The sequence below is a fragment of the Solanum dulcamara genome, chromosome 9 (genome assembly GCF_947179165.1).
Source record: "Solanum dulcamara chromosome 9, daSolDulc1.2, whole genome shotgun sequence".
NCBI classification, from domain to species: domain Eukaryota; kingdom Viridiplantae; phylum Streptophyta; class Magnoliopsida; order Solanales; family Solanaceae; genus Solanum; species Solanum dulcamara.
In genome coordinates this window covers 10,167,321-10,192,825 of record NC_077245.1, presented here as the reverse complement: position 1 = coordinate 10,192,825, position 25,505 = coordinate 10,167,321, and the positions used below count along the sequence as shown (strand labels likewise).

Here is a 25,505-nt window from a genome sequence, read left to right as displayed (position 1 = left end):
ACAGGTGGCCTCAAATCCACCTATTTGTGCAAATCCTCCCATTTATTATGATTCAATCAAAAGTACATTTGTTCAATTAGTCATAAAGGTTCTCTTAATATAGATGTCCATTAATATATAAAATAAATAAATAAGGAAAATGGAAATATTAAAGAGCCAAATATTTTAGTATTGTAGGAGTATTATATTATTTTTCCCTTCCAGCTCGTTTATTTTTTCATTTTACCTTCAAAATAATCTTAGAAATGTAGGGTGGTGTAATCCAAAGATGGGATCAGAATTCAGATTTATGTACTCTTGCGTAAAAGGAGAATAAAAAGGCAAAGAAAAATATATTTTTTAAAAAAGTAGCTACATGTTTCAAAAATAGCTAAGACTAAACATAATCAGGCTCCTTAACTAGAGTTTGCTTAATTACGATTGGTAGGTGAAGAGAGTCGAGCGAGATTGAGAGGGAAGAGAGAAGCTAGCAAGATTTGAGAGAAAGAGGAGAGAGATACAATTAATTTGTATATCTAATCGATAATTGTATCATGAATACAATTGATTTGTATAAAAAAATAGCCACTAGAAGCAGGAGACAGGCGAGCGAGATCTGGGAAAATTCAATTGATTTGTATATCTGACTGGTAATTGTATACAATTGATACAATTGGTTTGTATCAATGAACACAACTGTATTAAAGATTATTGATGCAAATCAATTGTATCAGGTATATTAACGAATACAATTGGTATCCGAATACAATTGTATGATTGTTACCATTTATATTTGTATCATTAATTGTTATCATTTATATTTGTATTGCAGAGAGATAGTGAGGGAGAGATGAGAGAGAGGGGGCAGGTAGAGGAGAGAGACAAGTGAAATAAGGCAGAGAGATAACGGAGAGAGGCGAGAGAGAGAGGCGGGAGAGAGAGAGGGGGACATTAGGATAGCCATATTTATAAAGAAGTAGATGTGAATGATAATTATTCAAATTATAGTAGTGTATAGTAAATACATACCATATATTTGCCTTACTATGTAAGTTTTCTTTAATTTATTTGTTTTACATTCTTTTTTAGATTGTTTTAAAAGGAATGTTTTTTATGATAATTTTTTACATTATATGTTTAAGATGGTAAAATTAAATGATATTTTGATACATTCAATATACTATAGATTAAAATCAAATTTAAAAAATTTCGTATCAAATCAAAACTGAAGTGAGTAAAAAAGTGGAATCTAAAACTGTGTGGTTGAGATTTTGTGAAGGGAGACAAACGAATTCATTGAGTGGGGGACTGTTTTCACCAAATACCCATTGAATCTCCCATCTAATAATGGGAAATTTATGGGGCCCAATTCATGGGATGCTGACTTAGCTGTTCATTCTGTTCCTATATCTCTACAAAATAAAATTAATCCCCTACGAAAAATAATCGTAATTCAAAATTTAAATTTGAGGAATAGAATTTTAAACGTAGGTAATTATGATATATATTTTTATTTATAGAATACTTAAACCATATTTACAGCTAAGATATTACATATAATAAGGTGAACTTCAGTTATACTCAACAAGAGTTTAAAAAAGATTATAATCAGATACTTCCACTAATCAAAATATTATTGAATAACTTGATTCCTTAATGACCATTTTAACTGCTTAAGTGTCCCAATCTAATTATTAAAAGTGTGATCATTCATTTTTTTTGGAAACTTCATTACAAATATAACATTTTCTAATTTTGCAACAAAAAAGTTGATAATTAAGGCCAAGTAAAATGGACATTTGGATTGGTTTAATAGGATGATTAATTGAACATGAATGGAAATTTTCCACTAAACACAAGTTTTACTACTATTTAACAATCACATCATGACTATTTCTCCATTTATATTATGTCAAATCAAAATTTATATTTGATGGGTTCATTTAATTCAAAAATTACTGTGCTGTCCACTGTTTTTCATAATTTTTTTTATAAAATGTATATTAAAGGTTCATTTGATCATGTAAGATGAAAAGATGATTTAAAATCATATGAGATGAATTTAAAGTTTTGCTTGGATATGTAATTTAAATTTAACTTTATTTTTTGTAAATATACATAAAAACTTCATAAGTTATGAAAACTATCAAAATTATTGATCGAATTTTAGTTTAATAAAAAAGTAAAATTGAACATGAGTTGTAGTGTACGATTCTTTTATAAAATTGAAGATGGTCAATATCATTAGTAACTATATCATCATGTTCATATTCCGTGAATATTTCACCACTTTTTTAGTATTCTCGCAAAAAATTAAGTAGATATAATTTTTTTTTATAAAGTATAAACTTGTGAGTCAATTATTATATTTAAAAAATATAAAATTATGATATGAAATTCTCAAATTAAATTTTTTCTTGAAGAATTTGAAATTTTATCTTATATTCAAATGCTAATTTCATCTCATAATTTCAAATAACAAAATGAAATGGCTTTCTCCAAACATCTACTTAATATACATTTATTATACATTTAATCAGTAGACTAGTTGGTCCAAAAGTATATATTCATAAATTTCCCATAAAAAAGATACATTGATTTTCTGTTTTATTTTTAAGGATGCATGACCAATCCCATCTGATTGTCGTAGAGTTCTCCGGATATAGGAGGCCTAAGCCCATCGGGTTCTTATTTCTTTTCCAAAAATATTATTAATGGAGATTATTTGCTATTCATATTTCCTCCATTACACTTTATGTAAAACCATTTGTGTAGCACAAAATTTAACACGCCATATAAGTTAAATATTAATATTAATTACACTTTTAATTGAGTGATGATCAAAGTTAAAGTACACATACCTTTCCATTTTCCTCACTCATAATAAAAGAATGGACTTTCATATTAGTGGTGAGCATCAAAAAGTCAACTATCATTAACGCTAAAATAATACTTTTCAGTCTTAAAATAAATATCATTTTAATTAAATAATTTATAACTCTATAAATATTTCTGATTAATTTAAATAAAATAATTATTTCTTAAATTTTGTATAAAAAAAAAATAATTAAAAATTAAAAAATAATAAAAATGTACCACATAAATTAAAATTAAGGACATATATGATGGATTTAGACTTATAGCCTATTTGGGCTAAACTTTCAAAAATCTATTCATTTTTATAAAAATAAATTAGTAATAATTTGTATTTAGCTAATTAATTTTTAAAATACTTTTATCAATTTTAAAATAGTACTTTATATTCAACTAATATTTCAAAAATATTTTTTTAATTTTTTAAAAACTGTTTTTACTGCGACTCAAAATCACTGATCTTTTTTCTAAAATTTTAACAAATATCTTAATACTTTTAAAATAAAAAATCTTTTAAAAGCTTAGCCAAATACGCTTAAAAAAATAAATAAAAGATGGAATCTTAGAAAATCATATACTAAAAATATTTTTATAACAGTATGTGATGAAATAATATACAATCAAGGGTGGAGATTCTCTCCTTGCCCCTTTGGCTCTCTCCTTTATCTTCCCAACACATCTTCCTCACTCTCACTCCTCTTCTTCTTTCTCTCTCTAAATTCTCCCTTTCTTTCACCTTTATCGCCATTAACTATACTAACCTTAACCAAAGAAGAAGAAAAAAATGTTGCTCGGGAAGAGGACAAGGCCACCCATGAAGAGAACAACAAGCATGACAGAATTCAGTTTAGATCTCAATCTCAATAATCCTGTCCCTAATTCTTCTCTTAATTACAATAATCCATTTGATCCTTTCACACCTATCTCACCTGCAAACACTCAGCTAGATCAACAACGGGTATTGAACGCACCTAAAACGAGTGTATCCCCCAGAAACCGCCGTAAATCTGCTGATTTTCTAGAAACTGCCAATTTTTTGAAAGCTTGCTTCCTCTGTAAACGCCGCTTAATCCCTGGTCGTGATATCTACATGTACAGGTATTAAATAATCTTCGATTCAGTTTAAATACATCGCTTTCTCACTATTTCATTGAAGGATCGATGGTTAATTTGTTTCAATTTTATCAAATTTGTAGAGGAGATAGTGCTTTTTGCAGCCTAGAGTGTAGACAGCAGCAAATGAATCTAGACGAGAAGAAGGACAAGTGTTCATTGGTTGTATCTAGGAAGGACTTCATGACAAATTCTGTCGCTGCCGCCGTAGCCGGCGGGAAGGGATCTGATGTCTCCGCCACAAGCGAGACTGTCGCCGCCGTTTAGTTAGTGGATATTTGATTAGGCTATGTATGGATCATGAGTGGTTAATTACTATGTTACCCACACAAAAAATGCATATCAAAGCTGCTACATATAATATGTATGTATATACATGTTGTGGGAGTAAGATCTGCATGATGAATCATTATATAAATATATTTCTCTCTCTCTCTCTACAAAATTCTCTAGGCTGTTGATGAACAAGTTTTGCAAGGCTCCAATTAATGATTTGTATGAAGCCATTTTAATTATTATTATTATTATTATTATTATTATGCTTTAATGGAAGAAAATCTAAAAAAATTACCAGATTTTAGGAAAACCCTGAGTTTTTCTTTTTAACTTTTTTTCTTATTAATTTGTTGCTACCCAAAGCTCTTTTTTTTCCTTTTTGGAGTTGGAGCTGAGTAACTTTTATTTCGAGGCTAGGTAAGTTATGCTCATGTTCTGTTATTTTCAAGACTTTATTTACAAGATTGCATCATATATATTGTTATTGTTGAAGTTGGATTTTGGAGTTTAGTAGACCATGATGTGATGATTTTGTTCTCTCTTTTTTCCTAATAAAAGATATGGTTTATGTAATTTTCCAAAAAAAATAAAAGAAAAAATGAAATTATTTTGCTCATGTGTTTTACTACTACTATACTACGACGAGATTCTCTGGTGAGTGGGATGAAGTTGTGTGATACCTCTTGTCCCTCTGATTGGGGCAGGCCAGCAATGAGAACCCCATCTAAAGTAAAGCCAGTTGGGAATATAAAAATGGTATCCCCTCATTATTGTCATTTCTTAGCATTATTATAATTAAAATGTATTATAATGTACTTTTCTTTTTTACTGATTTTATTTTTTTGTTATTTATAAACTTCCTCTCTAAATCTGCTCTGATATGTTTTGTTTAAATCGAGAGTCATTCAAAATAAATAATTTTTCTATTTTTATAAAATAAAAATAAAATTTACGTACTCATCATTTCTTTTCGACCCCATTTGTATATTGAGGAGGGGAGGGGAGAAAAATTAGAATCTATTAATAATTGAGGGAACCAGACCATAAATTTCTTTTTAATAATTAAAGTATAAAAGTAAATGAACGATATAAGAACAATCAATTAAATTTTCAGGAATGAAGAATATTTAAGTAACCAAATTAGTGGTGTTAACTCTCTCAATGAACGATAAAAATCTGCTCTGATATGTTTTTTTTTTAATTTGAATTTCTTGTCTAGTACATTGTGGAAGGAAAAAAGAGGATGGTGAACAAGTTATTATTTAAATGAAAATATGCCAATAATTGATTGAGGGGACGAGATCATAGTCTTGTTTTAATATTGAAAACATAAACTAAATAAACAATATAAGAATCATCAATTTCATTTTTTCCAAAAATATATTCAAGTAACCAAAGTGTTTATACCCTAAATCGGTGATTCGAGATATCAATTGAGTTTGTAGTAGGGAATTAGGGGCGTGTGAATTGTTATGAACAAATATTATATCATTGATACTATATATTTAACTTGCTACAAAAGAAATGATTGAAATAATATGTGAAGACAATAAATTGTAATGAAGTAAGGCAAAAAAGTAATTCTTATTGATTATTTTCGACCTTACTGTCTGCTAATGTTATCGAAAAAGCAATAACATGAGAGTTTTAAAGCTTGAGTTTATAAATGTGTGACTAATAGAGCTATTATGATGAAAATTAGATGTTGGGGACGACACAAAGTCACACTCGATTTCAACGTCGTTGAATTGGTTTTAACTAAACTCTAACTATCACGTATCGCCTTTTGATACATTCGGACTTCAAAATCGGATTTTTAGTTTTGATCCATACACAAATCAGTGTGCCAACTCCCTTGGTTAGACAAATAACGAAGTTCAATTAGTGTAAAAATAATTTTCTAGAAGAAAGAAAAGTAGTTACTCCCTCCGTTCCTATAAAAATAGATTTTGTCATTTCACAAAATCAATACATAAATGATATTATTTTTCCTATTTTATCCCTGTGAGTTATTAGTCTTGATTGACCAACATAAAAAAATTAAGTAAATAATTCATGTCCATTGATCAAATTAATTAATTAAAATAAATTAATTCATGTTCGTTGACTGAAAACTTGACTATAAAAAAAATAAAATAAAGATAGAATAATAAACTTATTTAGTTTCACGTAAAATCTAAAATAGTCACATATAAATAGAAACTGAGGGAGTATTTATATGTTTACTTATTTTTGAATTTTTTTTTCCTAGGACACAGGAAGAGTGCAGAAGGAAAAAAAGATGGTGAGCAAGGTATCACAAAATTTAGAATCTATAAATTATTGAGGGGACCATATCATAAACTTCTTTTTATAATTAAAGTAAGTATAAATGTAAATGAACCATACAAGAACCAACAATTTAATTAATCTTCTTCTTTTTTTTTTCTCAAAGAAGAATATTTAAGAAGTAAAGCATTGGTGCTAACCCTCTCGGATAAACAAACGGAAGGAGCAGAGTTCGATACGGTTAAATAATCAAACAAAGAAATAACTGTGACAATTTATCTCGTCATCACAATATATATTTTTTAACCACTTCCTTTTGCTTTTTCATTACTCCATCTCAAATTCATAAACTTAAAATTGAAGATGAATTATATTTATCATCTTAGCTATCCCGAATTATCTTCACAGAGTAGAAGAACAGAAAATAAAGTTAAAAAGAAAAAAGATTGCTTAATGTGATTTATATTTTTATATAATTTTTAAGTTATTACATATAAAAACTTATTCAATGCATACAAAATATTCACTCAAAAAATAGAGATTGTGACAGAAAACGGCTGCAAATTATTTTAGATTTTTTTAAAAAAAAAAGGAAAGGGGAGGAGGGATTATGGTAAAGTGGATGTGCTCGTGCGGTGAATTGCTGCCACACTGCCCGCTATACTTAATTAAATTATGCATGTCAGATTCACCGCAAGTCAATAAGGTCTCACTAGTTCACACTTATTTCATACTTCACTTATTATTCCTTATTCTTTTCTTTTGATTTGATACGATATTTTTTAAAAAAATATATTTTTAAAATTTATAGTTTAACATATTTTTTAGATATTTATATTATTGTAAATCATTTTATTATGAATAAAAAAAATTAAAATTAATTTTTATAATTATATTAAAATGATATTTTTTTTGATATGGAATAAAAATAATATGTGCCACATAAAATAAAATAAAGGGAATATTATTTTGGACCCAGAGCCCTTTTAACTTGGAAGAAATTAAAATAGACAGATTTTCGTTAAAAAAAGTTCACCGTGGTATAGTATGTCTTCTAATACGCCTATATTTGTTCTAGGGAAAAAATCATTTTTCCTTTCTAATTTTACTTTAAAAATCAAATAGGTCTGATATCTCAACTTTGAACCATAGACATTACTTTACATTGTTGCTAGCATTTTCTTTCACAAAATCGGTGTTTCGATCATGTCCCAATCAAATAAAAGATTAGGCTTAATAAGCAAAAAAAGAAAATCTAGACAAGTCCTATGTTATTTCATCAGCATATATCAAGAACTATATAGTATAATTAATTGAGAATGCATCACAGAAGAATGATGAATGAATTAGTTGAAAAGTGGGTTTCGTAAGCAAATTCCACTAATTCACTAGTATATAATTAAAGTGCACTACGTCATGAAAGCAATTCCTTAATTTCATGAATCATCATCTCCCTACTTTTCTTACTTCTTTTACTTTATGATGGATAACTTTTAGGGAAAAAATATCCACCTCCTTTTGGTTTCTTCACTAAAAAAAGGGAAAGCAAAAGAATTTTGATGAAATTAAAATCAAAATCCTAGTTTATTTCTTATTTATCATCTAAAAAAATCCATAAATTACAATAATCGCGTAAAAATTTTAATGGAAAATTCCCCGATTGAGCAACCATATATTCTGTATTTACCCAACATAGTAGTGAGAATTTTAATAAATTACAATACATAGTGAGAGTTTGATTTTTATCTGTTTCACTTGGAGAAACATGATTAAACGGAATATGATGCAACTCCAGATTACTGAGAATATGACCTTAAATAGTAGGCTATGGAGGTCGCATATTAGGGTGAAAGGTTAGTAGGTATGAAGTGTTGTCTTGTTTTTCATAGGGTAGTTATATTCTTATAATGTTTTTCTTTTGATTCCATCTTTATTTGTTATTTATTGTATTTTGATTATCACACTATTCTGTGGTTGTTACTGTTTCTTTATTATTCCCTCTGTCCCAACTTATGTACGTGACACTTTTTATTTTTCAAGAGTCAAACAATTAAAGTTTGACCGGAAATTTGCCCATGGAATCTTCAAAATTTTTGAAATGAAATTTATATATTTGTAAACTATGTAAAAAGTTCTATAATTCTCAATAATTGACAATGCAAAATATTTAAAAGATATATGAAAAATTTACGATCAAAGATAGACTTGTTTGAATCTCAAAATCTGAAAGGTGTCACATAAATTGGGATGGAGGGAGTAGTAATTTTGTTTCTTCACCGTCGTGTTTCCTTTTTCATACCGACTTTGATATGTTGTACTCTAGCTAAGAGTACTTGATCAGAAAACAACCTCTTTACATTCACGAGGTAGGGGTATGATCTGCATACACTCTAGCATCTCCAAACTCCATTTGTGGAATTTCACTATATATGTTATTGCTATTATTGTTGTTATCATTTGGAACTGTATCAATTCGCTTTGTATCTATTCGCTAAAACATAAAACAACTCGATATAGAGCGATCAGGCACAACAAACACAAAAGGAATTTATAGATGTAAATTATTGCTATGATTGATAATATAGGCTCAAAATATCAGTATATTTTGTGAAATTTTCTGAAAATTTAACTAGTTAGGTGAAAGAAGTGATTGGGGAAGACCCGGCCTATAGATATATGTTGGGTTACATTTGAAAAAGAATTGTCCAGTGTCAGGTCTGAACCATTATTAGTGGCATTCTGGAACCTTATTATTATTATTATTATTATTATTATTATTATTATTATTATTATTATTATTATTATTATTATTATTATTATTATTAGTGAATAGTGAGTGTGAGTGGTGCTCTCTTAGATTTTTCAACTTCATGAGAAACAGCTTGTTTGATAGCGCTATTTGTCTCCTTCCATAAATTCCCTCACCTTTCTTCAATGCCACAAAAAGACAACACTCTTCAAAAAGGTCTAGTGTTACTTTTTTTTTTTTAATCTGGGACGGTATGATAACAAGAAAGTCAAGTCAACCACTGTTTAATCCAATTAAGGATAACAATCCGTTCAAGAATTTTACGAGAGGGTTATAAGGTGAAGAATTGAATCCTCATCAATAATAAAGTGGGTGAAACAGTAGCCAACTAATTGAGCTACTAACACTTTATTTGGATAGTTGTTATGTATTGTTTCATAATGTATCCTATCGTATTGTATTGTGTTGTATTATATCGATAATGAATATAATATTTAGATAAATTGTATCGTTCTCCGTCATTACATAATGTCACATGAATGATAAATCTACAAGAAAAGTAGGATACAGGGTAGACTGTAGAGTACTATGAAAAGGTAAAGTAAATAATAAAATAAGATTATTAAATAATAAGTAAAGATAAAATGAAAAAAAATATTAAGGTAATGACGCAATCACATCAGGTCGGTCGTTACACAAAATGGGTTTTTTCGTATTACCTAACGTTGAATTTAAAAGATACGATACAATAAATTTAAATAACAATCAAAACAAATATTGTATTTAAATTAACTATACAATATAATATAACGGGTAACAATCATCTAAACAAAGGTGTAAGATTCTTCAAGTTTAGTTTTACTAACAAAGTTGTGTAAGCATTTGGCGGAGACTCAAAATGTTAATTTTTGATAAATTTATAGGACCAAAACTATTTAGTGCATACTTAAGAAACTATTTTGAACCTACTTCCAAACATAAAAGGGCCATTTTTGTCATTTTCTCTTTGCTTTTTCACTTCGTTGATTACTACAGAGTGACTTTAATTTTATACATTCTTATCAGCAGTAAAAAGAGATTATTTCATTTTTAAGAGCATCATATATAACTAATGATCAATGTTGCAATTGCCAATTGAAAGTGTTGGTGGTTGATAGTGATCATATATATGTTTTCCACTAACATGGGATAGGAATTAATTGGCAAAGTAATTATGCCTCCAGAAAGGCTAATCTATCTTATGGTACTATATACCTTGGAATCCACTTTGGTCAGTTACTAAAGTTACACTTGTCTGATAATAAATACAGTTTAATTAGTGCTCATCATAAAAAAAATTATAAAATTCTAATGGAAGCACTGCTCCACGTATAGTAATTAAGGGCTTAATTCATTGTCTTGGTATGTGACAACAACAAATCTTATCTTTGGAATATGTTCATCTCAATTCTTGATTAGAACTTGAGACTTCGATGTTCATATATTGGCACTTGTCTGTTCACTAAATATGTAAGGGCTTTTTTGAGAATATTAAAATATAACAATATCTGAATATTAAAATATGTATTAAAATTTAGATGTTTGAATCTAAATATACATATAAATACTACTAATAATTATGCCATTTATTTTTCAATATTTGTAAGTATAACATTGTATCTTTGATGCTTATGGCTAGTGATGGTGGTTGTTGGTGCCAATTAGGGATGGTGTTGTTGTAGGTAATAGGTAGTCATTGATGATGGTAGTTGGTGATGAAGTTTGATAGTTGTGGCGGATAATACTGATAGCTAATAGCGAGGGTAAATGATGATGGTGTTTGATAATATATAGTGATGACTATGGTGGTGATTATCAGTAGTATATGTTGGCCAGTGATGGCGATGGTTTATCGTAGTAATGACATCATGGTGGTTGTGACAAAGGATGGTGGTGTTGCATTGCATGGGTGACATTTGATAATGGTAGGCGACGACGAAGATAGTAGTTAATAATGGTGAGCGATGGTAGACCATGTAGTAGGAGATGAATTCATGATTTCATTATGTTTTGTGCAAAAAAGATCATTTGCTTGGAGTTGTAGTGACATAGCTCAATGGATGGTACAAAAAGTTAATGAGACAAGACTCCTCAGAATCCCAAAGAACAAAACTAATTAGCCAAAGCAACAAGAAGTGGATCTACTGTACTTACAAATATTGAACTTGGCTAGTTACAATCCAATCCACACTCTTCAAGAAGCGGACCGTCTGTTTTCGCCAAAAACGGATCAATCCTTACCCATAAAAGTGAAAATATGGACGCAAGTAAGATTGACCAGACAATGATGATTGTAGGAGTTCTATTCTTTCTACCCACAAGTCCTTTTAAGAATGGATAAAGATGAAGAATCACCCAACATGCAAAAAAAAGCTTCCCAAATAACGGTCCCCATGACTCGTACCCGTTGTTTATAGCATTGGAGATACCAGCAACAACTCCTATAATATTTATGACTAATAATGTGGTTGGTGGTATGAGTAGAGTTGTCCATTTGAATGCATAAAGCTCCGCGAATTCTTCATCATCCCCTGATTTTGATGTTACTGTGAAGTTTGTGTCCACACCGGCTAACATCTTTAGTAAACCTTGGAACACAGCGAATAGATGTGCTGAAACTCCTCCGATCACCCAAAATTGTTCGTTCCTCCACCATTCATCTATCGCTACTCCACTCCATCTCATTTCAAGAATGCTTGTTGCAAAAATGCTAATGAAAAGTGACAAAAACCACAGGCTAGCAATATTGTCAAGCTGCAACATTGAACAGAATGAATTATCCTTTTGATGAGTTCAATATAACTTGATCATGTAGATATAAGGAAGTCTTTTTTTTTTCACCTTAGGTGTAATGAAGTTTCCGGTTAGCAAGCATACAGCAGGTAGAGTGCAATAAGCGACAAGGGGAATAGATGTGAATGGATAAATGGTGGCGTTTATGTATGAGAAACGTTCAAGCCAATTGAGACCACGACCATATCCATACCAGAGAGGACAATGCCTGCTGAAAAAGATTTCAATAGAACCAAGAGCCCATCGAAGGACCTGGTGAAGACGATCTGATAGATTGATCGGTGCTGATCCTTTAAATGCAGGCCTTTTAGGCATACAATAAATGGATCTCCAGCCATGACAATGCATTTTGAAGCCTGTTAATATGTCTTCAGTAACTGAACCATATATCCAGCCAATCTGCATTTTCAACGTAGTTCGGTTGAACAATCAGTACATTTTGACCACGATTAGAAAGCAAGAAATTTTAAGAGATGGATTTGAATTACCTCTTTTCCCCATTCTGTTTCATCTTCATAGCAACAGCTTATTACATAAATGGACTCTTTTAGTAGAGAAGCCGTACTAGCACTTGTAAGAGTCCCGCCATTTTCTAGCAGCGTTGATACAATAAAAACAGGAGATTGTCCAAATTTATTTTCTAACTTGTGGTCAGAAATAAGAGCTCGATTTTCACCTGCTCAAACCACATTGACATAAAACAATTGAACTTTCTATTGATGAACTTCAATTAAATGGTACTAGCATAATATGAAGAGGGATGTCTGAATCAGTTTACCTTGTGTGACCTCTTGAGAGACCGTTAATGCAAGGGAGTCTTCGTCATTTAAAAGAGGCTTGACCTCCGATTTAGGCTTCTTATTTTTCTTTTTCTTTCCCGAGCAACAGCTTTGGCAGCAGCACCACTTTAACCAGCAACTGCATATCCTCGATGGATTATTCTTCGGTTTGGGTGCATCGAGTCCATAAAGTGCCTGGCGTCTGAAAACACATCCAGTTCCAACGTATATAGGTCCTTGAATTCCATCCAATCCTTTCATGTTAATCTAATTCATGTAAAAGCAATTATACTCTTCACTCAAGTTCAAAGAAACGTAAGCAGATATGTTATCATTGATTGTACAAGTTTGCACTTACATCAAAGAACACTGTGTTCCTATTAGCATACCGATCATTCCTATCAATGCCATCAAATCTCTGAGGAAACTGAACATAGCAAACTGTCTTCCCGAGCGATGGATCCATCATGAAGCACATAGCTTCCCTGATGGCTTTGCTGTTGTTGATATAATGATCACAATCCAAATTTAACAAATAAGGAGCATTAGTGAGCAGAGCAGACACCCTGACCTATCAAATAGATTTAAGCTCATCATCAGAAACATTGCGTATCTATAGAGCTTTCAGAAGCTACTGCAAAAATAAATCTTTATGCATTACAAACCAGCGCATTCATTGCACCAGCCTTCTTGTGATGGTTGAATCCAGGCCTTTTTTCTCTGGATACATATACTAGTCGAGGTAATTCATTTCTATCTGTATCTAGCCCCCCATTCTGGCCTAGGATGACCTGGAAATGATGACCATAAGAAGAAATTACAACAGCTAGATTGAACAAAATAACCAACATTAATAATGAAATCCAAATTTCAGCACCTGAATCATGCCAGGATGATCTCTAACATTATTCCCAGGCCAAGGAGTCCCATCCTGCATTGTCCACCCTCCCTCGGGAACCTTTTGCACCTTAGCAACCAGAGCATTTACACGTACTTTAAATTCCTCATAATCTCTCTGCAATGTCAGGAAAACTCTATTCAAAAGAAACACCAACCAATAACCAAAGACAGTATTTTTTGAAAGCAACTCCTGGAAATATTTGGGGTCATGACTCATGATAATTTACCTTCACTGCTCGTCGCTCTTTTATAAATGAAGTCAAAACCTTGCCTTGGAGATAATCCATATTCTGAGAAAAATAGGACTCAGGAGCCCGAGGCTCAATATTATATTTTTTGCAGAAAGGAATCCATTTCTTAGCAAACTCAGCTGTTTCTGATAATGCTTCAAAGGTCAGCATAGCAGCCCCATCATCTGATACATAGCATGACACCTTATCGACAGGGTAGTCAACCCCTAGAATGGACAAAACCGTGTTTGCAGTCACCAGAGGAGGTTCTTTAAGTGGATCTACTGTACTCACAAATATATCCACTGCAGAAAGTTGACAAGGCTGCCCTTCTTTTTCATATCTAAAAGGCACAAATTACCTAGCTATTATTAACAAAGGGAATGTAAACATGATAGAGGAGTAAATTTGGTTAACCACAGTACCTGAGGGACAATCGATCGAGGTAAGTCTCCCTTTCAATGGGAAGCCACTTAGGGAATTGATCAAGAATCCATGATACAGCAAACCAAATTTCACATATTACAGAGACTAGCCACAATCCATATGCATCATCAACAGGATGAGAGACTCTATAATGAAAGAAAAAACCAAGAACGACAAGCCGGATCATGATGATGATTCTATACGGGTTGATTTGGCTAGATGGAATTGGCAATCTCCTTGATAATGGTTGCCTTGCTTCATTCAACCTGATTTCACGAAAAGCAATAGAAAAATCAGCAAATTTGACAATTTCATAAACAGATTAAATAGTACCAGCTGTTAACTGCTGCCATATTAATCGAAATTGAGTAATGAGTTGGGAGTTGGGAGTTACATAAAAAAATTAACTGGAAGGTTGACTTTAGCTGAAATGCACATAATACAATTTTCAACATGAAATTCCTCTACTCTTTGTACAGAACTTACACTGATAAATCAAATTCATCTTCGCGATCCTCCCCGTCTTTCATCATCTGTTGCTTCTCTTGCTTTTGTTTCCAACTTTCCATCCTCTCCTTCCAAGCTATACTTCCATATCCATAAACAGCTAAGTCCTTTGTAGGATCCAGAGATCTTGGTTGCACTGCAAAAACAAAATTCAAGAATTCACCAATATCCCTGCAGCTTGTATATATTCCGACTTTGGATTCAATGTCTTATTATAGTGTATCACCTCTGGTGTTGTAGTGGTAGGGAAGGGCAAGTGCCCCTTTGCCATTGAACGCTGCTGACCCCATCGGTACCAATGCATGTTTGTCTGGATCGATATCAGTATCTACCTGCAAAGCAATGTACATATGTTATCTTAGTCTTGTTCATCAATACATTATCATAGCTAAAAGAAAATTAAAACTGAATGAACCATTACATGATAATGCATATGCATAACAGTGGGCAGAGGAACTTGTGGAAGTTGATGTCTTGAGTCGCGAGAAGGCATGTATTGCTCAAAGTGCTCAAAACCATAATACTGGAAATCATGTTTTATGCGATCATTTTCAAAATTGAACTCATTTTCAACATCATCAATGTTATCTTCTTCCTCATCACCATGTACTCTAGGACACCCTATAAAAAAAGTTCAAGAATCAGAAATATAAACTGTAACCAAAAAAGTTAATAACAGTACATTTCACATTACCTTTTAGACGATTGTAACGAGTTTTGCACTGAGGACAGACTTGGCTACCTTCTCGTCGCTCATAATCATAACAAGTCCTACAAACTGGAAAAGCACATTCATTGCAAGCTATAAAGGGCTCTCCATCTATTGTGAACCCCACTTCATCTCCACAAATTTTGCAAATATGACCACTCTGCTGCTGCATTGACCTTGCCTGATGACCATAAATCAACATGATTACATTCATAGCATTGCAACAAGAACTACAAAACACGACTTGATCAAGTAGACAACTTACAGAAAATTCACCATCACGACGAATAACCACTATTTCATCCCGGTTGTGAGTACCTGCAACTAGACCAGCACTGACCTCCATGGTATTAGTCTTGGCCTCAAATGATTTTAACTCAAAATTCAATGTTGAAACAGACGTTAGCTCTGATGGTTATACATACATATATATATATATATATGAATATTTATTACATAAGCCAAATTGAACAGAAAGCAGTTTCTAGTTGATCCCATTTTTACTTTTACTTCTTTTGTTTTCTACTTCTGCTCTCTGTATGAAACTCAAAAATTTTCAAAAATTCATCATGGTACATTTTTTAGGAATGTGCTTACAACATTGACAGAATCCATATAAGCCGACCATCATTTCATTTTCCAATCCATGTGGGATTCTAATTTATTCTAACAAATATATATATATATATATATATATATATATTCTAACACCCCTTCATGCTCAGGTCCAATTGGAGCTGGATAGGGAAGCCAAACATAGATGGACTTGGCTCTAATATCACTTAAATTGTTCTAGTACATATAAGCAGACCACCAATTCATTAGAACATGTGCACTACGAAAAAAGACAAAATTAGGAAGATTCATGTCGTTATTTCCAACTGTTTTGTGCCGTTCTTTCACGTCTCTCTCACACACTTTTGGATTAATTTTCTATTTATATCATTTTCTTTGACTCTTGTTATCATCATCAACATTGATCCTGTGTTATATTTTTGGCATATTATTAAGGTATATAGTTGTCATTGGACAAAAAGGGACACTTCACTTTTCTATCATCTTCTCTCGATCGGTCAATCTCGTCACCAATTTTGGTTGCATTGCACCGCCTAATTTGTAAGTGTTACTCGTCTTGTATAAACATAAGTTATATTTCTCTTAGTTGGCACCATCACTCACTATTTTTATTTTCTATTCTATCAACATATGCTTAATATTGGTTATGAATAGAGGAGTTGGGTATATTGGACTCAATTTGAGTGGATCAAAATGAAATAAGAGTTATTTAAATTGAAATGAGTTAAAATGTAGATTTTTTTTGATATTATCTCTATTTGAGGAGATTTTTAATTTTTGCCCCTCAAATTTGTTGTATTTGATTTCCCCCCTACTATTCATTTAAAGAAATTTTATGTGTCAAAGTACCTTTAACTATGACCTAAATTCGTTGGGCATAACTTCTACCTTTATAGATAATTCCTTATTTGCAGGGCAAGACTTTTAGAAAACTATTGTCTAAGTCATAACTAATTTTTTTGGGGCATAACTTGTGCCACATAACTTATGTTATCATGTGCATAAGTTGAGCCACTAAACTTTTGTGCCAAGATATAACTTGATGTTGAGTTTTAAAGGTGTGAATGAGAAATGAAAAGTTGTGACTTTTCCAAAAAGTTGTGACTTTTTTAAAGAGTTGCGACTTTTTTGAAAGGTTGTGACTTTTGAGAAGGGTTGTGTCTATTCCGATAAGCCACAATAAGCACATGTTCACACTACCCTTTGTTGTCTATAAATAAATGATTTTCCTCTCATTTTTAAAACATCTAATTTTTCCTTCTTCTGCACATATATTTTCTTTCAAACAAAGTTGAGTCTTTGTGTGATTTTGTTGCTGGCTTTTGAGTTCGCTGAAATTATTGAAGTTTGAGGTACCGCTACTTCTTTAATAGTTTATCCATTTTATCTTGGGAGGAAATAATCCATAATCTCGGGTATAGTGAAGGGATTAAATTCCTTAAGGACACACAGTGAATTCTGTGTACTTGGATACTGTTTTTTATTTCCATCTTTATTGTTTCTGGTTTGCTAACCTTAATACAGGAGGAGTAACAAGCTTAAGGAATTTAATATATTTTTTCTGTATTTAAGATTTTTGGATTGGGCATGACGTATCTTAGAAGTCATTTCCATGGTATTTATATGATTCTGCTATGTTTAAGTAAGTACATTATGAAGGAAACTCAGACTTGAAACTACAAAGTAATAATTTTTTTCTTACCATAACCTTGGTCAAATTAAAGATAATTAAGTTAAATACTGTGTTATTGTCTTAATAGTTTTCACAAACTATTTTCACAGGTTTATTATCTGTTGTGATAAAATTGGGTAGAGAAATACTTTTGTGTGTATTACATCCAATATTGGTTGCATCTTTCAAGGATCTTAATCCAAGAACGTAGATAGCAAGATATTTTTTTTCCAGAAAAGAAGAAGAAAATAAAAGTTTAATATTTGATTTGAAGAATATAAAAAACTTCATCGAATATTAAATTTGTTCCATAAAAAAGCCATTATTTGGTCTGACTACGTGGAAACTCTATAGAATTTACCATTCATAGATTTAAAGTCAGTCCAACAAACTTGGTAATGAGGGAAAGTTTTTTGAAAAGAAAATCATATTCTTATGATTTTTTTAATTCGTTTTGGAGACTAAAACTTGTGTAGTTTTCTACTCTGTGTGGAATTTGATTGTGTCTGATGTTTGGAAACTAAAATCTTTTGATTTTCTACTCCTTTGATTTGAAGAATATAAAAATTTCACCGAATAAATCAGACTGTGCATTTGATTTGAAGAATGTAAAGACTTCACCAATTTATTAAACACTATGTTTGAATGAATATTCTGACTTGAAGAGTATAAAAACTTCGTCAAGAATATAAAGGATAAACAGTTTGAAGAATACAAAAACTTCATCGTTAACTAAAAACAGTGTTGTATTTTTGGTTTTTGGAGATTAAAATCTCTTGATTTTCTGCTCTGTCTGAATTTGAAATTGATTTGAAGTCATAAAAACTTCATCAGCATTCAAAGTTCATTCAGTTGACGATTTGAAGAATATAAAAACTTCATTGTTAAGAAGAAATAAGTCGTACAAAGATGTAGTCTTTAGTGTTAGTATTTTCAATACTAAGTGGTTTATCTAATTTTGACAGAAGAAAAAAAAATATACTAGTGACATAAAATTAATGATTTTGTGCCTGCAATGGATGCCTCTATAAATTAAACTTTGACAGTATGTAAACATTGTCAGAGGAAATGGAAGCACTACAATTTTTTTGTAGAATATTATCTTTAAAAGAGGTTTATGCTGTCAATATGTATTTTGATAGTATACATTTGAAAGCATGAGAAAACAAATATGTAAAAAATTATTTTTAAATACTTGAAAAATATATATTTTGAGATCATATTTAAAATATGGAGGTTCTTTGCTTGTGATAAAGACATAATTAGCCTTGATATCTAATTTAAATGTGGAAGCAGAAGATATGAAATTGAATGACATTCTTGTATTATGTTAGACCCACAAATATTTTAGAGTATATTTTGGTCATTGGGTTTCTCTTTTACTAGTATATGATATGATATGACTCTTATGAAACTATCAAATTAAATATATATATATATATATATATATATATACACACACTTGTTCAAAAGAGTTTTGTTCTCTTATGAAAAAGTGTCACTTAAAATGTTGTGATCTTTCATGAAAATACATGTATATTAAAATACAATTATTTGTATAGACATGAATATTGTTTTTAAAAAAAAATCATGTGTCATGTTTTCTATTATAAAGAAACATTCGGTTCATATGCTCTTATTGGACCCGATGAGACTATGTTCATGGGTATTCTGCAACAATCAAAATTGAAGGTTATGAAAAGGTCCTCTTAGAAATGACAACTATCAAGGTATTGACTTTAAACAATGGTTGTATTTGGCAAAGTTCTAATAAATAAGAATAAAATATTTGTAGAAAAAGATTAATCTCACGGAGAGTCTTTTCAAACTCAATATTTCTGGTCTTTCTTATTTGCTTGAGTCAAATTGTTTATGGCATGAACTTTTGGGAAATGTCAATTACAAAATCTTGTGAGAACTAATCAACTTAGAAGTTTTACCTAATTTTGAGTGCAATAAATCAAAATATCAAGTTTGTGTTGAATCTAAGTAAACTAAGCATTCTTGTAAATCTATTGAAAGGAATGATCCCTTAGAATTGATTCACACTGACATTTGTGATATGAAGTCAACACTATCTCGTGGTAGAAAAAAGTATTTCATAACTTTTATTGACAATTGCACTATTGTTATGTCTATTTGCTGAGTGGTAATAATGAAGCAATAGAAGTATTTAGGTAATACAAAACTAAAGTTGAAAATCAGTTAGGTAAAAAGATAAAAATGATAAGTGATAGAGGTAAAGAGTATGAATCTCCTTTTACAGAAATATATTTGGAAAATGGAATCATCTATCAAATTACTACCTCTTACTCACCTCAATCAAATGGAATTGCAGAAAGGAAAAATTGAACTTTAAAGGAAATGATGAATGTCTTACTTATAAGTTAAGGTTTACCACAAAACTTGTGTGGGGAATCCATCCTTATAGCAAATCGAATACTCAATAAAGTTCTCCACAACAAAACACAGTCTATTTCATATGAGAAATGGAAAGAAAAAAAATCAAACTTGAAATATTTCAAAGTGTGGAGGTGTTTAGCCAAAGTTCAAGTTCCTGAACCTAAGAGGGTCACAATAGGACCTAAGATTGTGGACTGTGTTTTCATTGGATATGCTACAAATAGTAAAACATATCGATTTTTGGTTTATAAGTCCGAACATTCGGATATTCATGACAATACGGTAATAAAATCAGATAATGCTGAATTTTTTAAACATATCTATCCGTATAAAACTAGATTTGAAGTATCTAATGAAGGGTCTAAACGACCTCGAGAAGAACCAAAGGACAATGTACCTACTAAAGAGAATTCAAGGCGCGGTACACGTCAAGGGACATCTATTTCATTTGGATATGATTTTGTAACATTTCTTCTTGAACATGAGCCTCAAACATTCAAAGAAACTATGTCCGCTGCGGACTCATCATTTTGGAAAGAGACTGTCAATATTGAGATTGATTCAATATTGAGCAACCATACTTGGGAATTGGTTGATCTTCCTCTAGGAAACAAACCTTTAGGCTCAAAATGGATTTTTCAAAAGAAAAATGAAAGCTGATGGAACTATTAACAAATATAAGGCAAAACTTGTCGTTAAAGGATTTAGATAGAAAGAAGGCCTTGATTATTTTGATACATACTTACCTGTAACTATGATTACATCCATTTGGGTGTTAATTGCACTAGCTTCAGTATATGGCCTTGAAATCCATAAAATAGATGTAAAAATAGCTTTTTTAAACGGAGAATTGGAGGAAGAAATTTACTTGGGACAACCTGAGGGCTTTGTGTTTCCTGATAAATAAAATAATGTTTGCAAACTTGTTAAGTCACTTTATGGACTAAAACAAGCACCCAAATAATGGCACGCGAAGTTTGACCAAACCATGTTGACAAATGAATTTAAGATTAATGAGTGTGATAAATGTGTTTACATTAAACATACTTCAAACAAAGTTGTTATTGTTTGCTTATATGTGGATGATATAGTAATAATGAGTAACAACATTGAAAACATAAATGCTACTAAGGATATGCTTTCTAGTAAATTTCTTATAAAAGATGTAGGAGTTGCCGATTTGATATTGGGAATTAAAATTCACAAAACTTTTCAAGGTCTAGAATTGTCTCAAACTCATTATATCCAAAAGGTACTTAAAAATGCAAGTACCTAAACTTCAAAAGTGCAAAAATATCAATTGATGTGAATCTTAATCTTGCTAAGAATAAAGGTGAAAGTCAAGCTCAATTGGATTATACAAGAGTGTTGAAAAGTTTGATATACATCATGAACAGTACACAACTATACATAGTTTGTGCTATAAGTAAATTGAGTCGATACACAAGTAATCCCAACCAAAATCATTGAATGGCAATGAAATAAGTTTTGGGGTATTTAGAACATACATAAAACTTTGTTTTATATTACAATAAGTATCTAGCAGTTGTTAAAGGATATAGTGATGCGAATTGGATTACTGGGTCAACTGAAACTAAGTTTACAAGTGGATACGTTTTGACCATTGATGGAGGAGAGATATCTTAGAAATCATCCAAACAAACATATATAGCTCGCTCTACAATGGAGTCTGAGTTTATAGCCTTAGACAAGGCCAGTGAAGAAGCAGAATGATTTTGGAATTTCTTAGAAGATATTCTATTTTGGCCCAAACCAATGGCTCCTATATGCATACATTGTGATAGTCAAGCTGCAATAGGAAGAGCTAATAGCGTTATGTATAACTGTAAGTCTCGTCACATACGATGAAGACATAATACCATTAGACAACTACTCTCGAGTGGAATTATCATAATTGACTATGTAAAGTCAAAGGATAATGTGTCGAATCCACTTACAAAAGGCCTAACTAGATAGGGAGTTGAGTGATCATCAAAGTGAGTGAGACTATGGCCGAGGACAAATCATTGTGGCGGTAACTCTACCTAGAAGACTGGAGATCCCAAAATCTAGGTTCAAGGAGATCAAACAAAGTTATTATGATGATTCAACATTGTCAAAATAATTTTTATGATTCATTCTCATGCTGCAACAATGTTCAGTAACAAAGATAAGACATTGAAATATTTTAATGATATCTAAGTTTGATACAGGACATATTAAATGGTGTTTCTATGGGGATAACACATTTAGATATCACCTATGTAAGTGTGAAGTGTAAGTTGCTTCAAGGAGAATCTGGTAAGGCCAGTTCTCTACGCACTTATGAACCAAGAAGTGTTCATGGCTAAAACGAACAAAACAATGAGAACTAAAAATAGTTAAAGGGTTGATTGTGTGACTTATGTTGTCTAAGTATACACCAAAGCTCGACGGTTCAAAGATATCAAATCTATCGATTGACCGAGTATATCCGATATATGTTCACTATGAAAAGTTCAAAGGAAAACCTACTTATCCAAATGCAATTAATTCTTACTTACAAATCAAACAATTTTTTATGCATATGTTTTAACAATAATCATTTCTCCATTCATGTGGGGGATTGTTGGGTTTTAAAGGTGTGAATGAGAAATGAAAGGTTGTGACATTTTTGAAAGGTTATGATTTTCGAAAAGGTTGTGACTTTTCCAAAAAATTGTGACCTTTTTAAGGAGTTGCGATTTTTCTGAAAGATTGTGACTTTTGAGAAGGGTTGTGTCTGTTTCGATAAGCCACAATAAGCACCTGTTCACACTACCCTTTGTTGTTTATAAATAGAGGATTTTTCTCTCATTTTTAAAACATCAAATTTCTCCTTCTTCTGCATATATATTTTCTTTCAAACAAAGTTGAGTCTTTGTGTGATTTTGTTGCTGACTTTTGAGTTCGCTGAAATTATTGAAGTTTGAGGTACCGCTACTTCTTTAATGGTTTATCCGTTTTATTTTGGGAGGAAATAATCCATAACCTCGAGTACATTGAGGGGATAAAATTTCTTAAGGACACACAGTGAATTTTGTGGACTCAGATACTGTTTTTAATTTTTATTTTTATTATTTCTGATTTGCATACCTTAATACAGGAGGAGTAACACTTGAGTCACTAAACTTATATCTTTGCCTTTTGAGAAAGTTTGTATCACTACACTTATGTCTTGGGGCATAATCCGTGTCTTGACTTAATTTCTTTTGTGTTGGGTCATAACTTATGTCTTGCGGATTTTTTTTCCCTTGCAATTTTTGTTTTATTTTTCGCTGCCAAAGGCATTTTCGGCCCTTTTTAAACTTAAAATTATGATGGGTAAAAATTTAAGGCCAACAATTTTGAGGGGCAAAAATTAAAGATCACCCCTAAATAGGGGCATTTATGTGAATGACCCGTTAAAATGAGGGTTATAATTCAATTTGTCCAATTTATACTAAGTTTTTAATTCTTTTATTTGTTCTTATCTTATTTTTTAGTATCTAATAAAATAATATATTTTTTATAGTTATATATAACATATTAATTAATAAGAAATATTTTAACAATTTTTTTCATGATTTAGTTTACTTCATATCATCCCAATTTTTGATAAGCTGAACTAGAAGAAATAAATTGAATGAGTTAAGTGAAATATTTTTTCATGTATTGATTTCATCACCCTAGTTTTGAATAAATAGAGAGATCTGACCGAAGAGTGAGCCTCGAGCAAAAGGAGGGCGCATTCAATCCAAAATTTTATCCCTATAAGTGGAGAAGCAAAACTTTTAAGGGCCATTTGGTTGGTGAAATAAAGAATTAAATATAATTTATAAATAAATTGTGGGATTATTTTATTTTATGTTTGATACAACTATTAGTTTAGTCCGAAAATTTGTGAAGTCTTATTGGGAGTTGTTGATAGTTGACAAGTATTTTAAGTAATGGTTCTGATTCTTCTGAAGATGATCTTGGATACAATAAGAAAGTGAAGTCTTGTTGGGAGTTTAAAGTTCAAAGGCAGTATTTTTCGTCTCCTTATAAACATGGAAATTCATTAATTTGTAAAAATTATCAAGTTTTTTTAAATTCTTACACAATTTTACCGACGGAAATGTTAATTAGTCGAATTAATAAATCACATATTTTCATTTTTAAAAAAATAAATAAATATACTTGATTACATGTTATTTATAATTATATTTTATTATAAATTTTCAAATATAGATAGGTTTATAAAGATCAGCTGGTACAGTAAATCAACAATACTTGAAAAAAATTTGAAATCACAAACTTGGAATTAAATCCATGATTTGAGATTTGAAATCAACATTTAAATTGAGGTTGAAGTTTTGTTCAAACATTATATAAAAAATATCGATTTCAAATCAAAACTTCAAATTTGAGCTTCAAATGCTTGCTAATATCCTATCTGATTCATTGTTGTTGTGCCATAGTACTTGCAACAGGTAAATTATTTGTCTTTCATAATTAAACGTATCCTGTCCGCCTTTTCTTTTCCTGTAGTTCACATTTCATAATATGAAAATCATTCGAATATGCAATATTAAGTTATAGTAGAATGCTTTTCATAGATTGATTGTTTTGAAATCATCTAGTAGTTCACAAGATTAGAAAAAAAAACAAGTACATGTCGATTTTGGCCTGAACATTTTGTTGATTTGAGGGAAATTTCAACCAAGTTCACGAGTTTGGTAATGTGGGTTGTTGGAGAGTCCGAGCAACATAGTATATCAGTGTACTATGTGGAATGAGTACGAGAAAGAAAGAATACTATTCGATTTTGTACCTTTGACTGCTTCTGGCAAGTCTGCAAAGGGGAAAATTAATGTGTCATCCTACTTAGCACAATATACCATTTGAATGCTGCAAGTTTGAAGAGTAATGCCTACATTGATACTATGATTTGGCAATATTTGAGTTTGACGACTTTGTTGTGCGTTTAATGTGTTTTGTAAATACAAACACTCAAATTTGATCTCTCATCTTATTTTACATTATGCGTCTAGCTTCCATATTTTACTTTAGATACAACAAATATGTTCTATTGGTCTTGTTTCGCGCCTCTTAGACATCCAGAAAAAAAAGGCCAACTCAAATAGTAGCTCGCTGAATAGTATGAATGATCATTTGGTGATCCATATAGAGTCATTGTTTTGTTGGTTTCTGTTGTCCAAAATATTTTTAT

General features: G+C 31.1%; 2 protein-coding genes across 2 annotated transcripts; one reads left to right on the top strand and one right to left on the bottom strand.

The window, feature by feature from the left end:
• The first annotated feature begins 3,476 nt into the window (after positions 1 to 3,476).
• LOC129902712 (FCS-Like Zinc finger 5-like) lies at positions 3,477 to 4,401 on the top strand. The gene is made up of 2 exons (XM_055978084.1): positions 3,477 to 3,951; positions 4,050 to 4,401. Exons 1-2 carry the CDS (start codon positions 3,638 to 3,640, stop codon positions 4,231 to 4,233), a joined length of 498 nt encoding a protein of 165 aa, XP_055834059.1. The 5' UTR covers positions 3,477 to 3,637; the 3' UTR covers positions 4,234 to 4,401.
• A 7,066-nt stretch (positions 4,402 to 11,467) lies between these two features.
• On the bottom strand, positions 11,468 to 15,988 carry LOC129903161 (probable cellulose synthase A catalytic subunit 3 [UDP-forming]). Its single transcript, XM_055978664.1, has 14 exons — positions 15,908 to 15,988; positions 15,628 to 15,823; positions 15,355 to 15,554; positions 15,160 to 15,265; positions 14,913 to 15,069; positions 14,426 to 14,692; positions 13,998 to 14,343; positions 13,748 to 13,885; positions 13,536 to 13,661; positions 13,229 to 13,441; positions 12,870 to 13,137; positions 12,580 to 12,767; positions 12,140 to 12,490; positions 11,468 to 12,052 (listed from the first exon to the last, which is right to left on the bottom strand). Exons 1-14 carry the CDS (start codon positions 15,986 to 15,988, stop codon positions 11,468 to 11,470), a joined length of 3,222 nt encoding a protein of 1,073 aa, XP_055834639.1.
• Between the last annotated feature and the right edge of the window lie 9,517 nt (positions 15,989 to 25,505).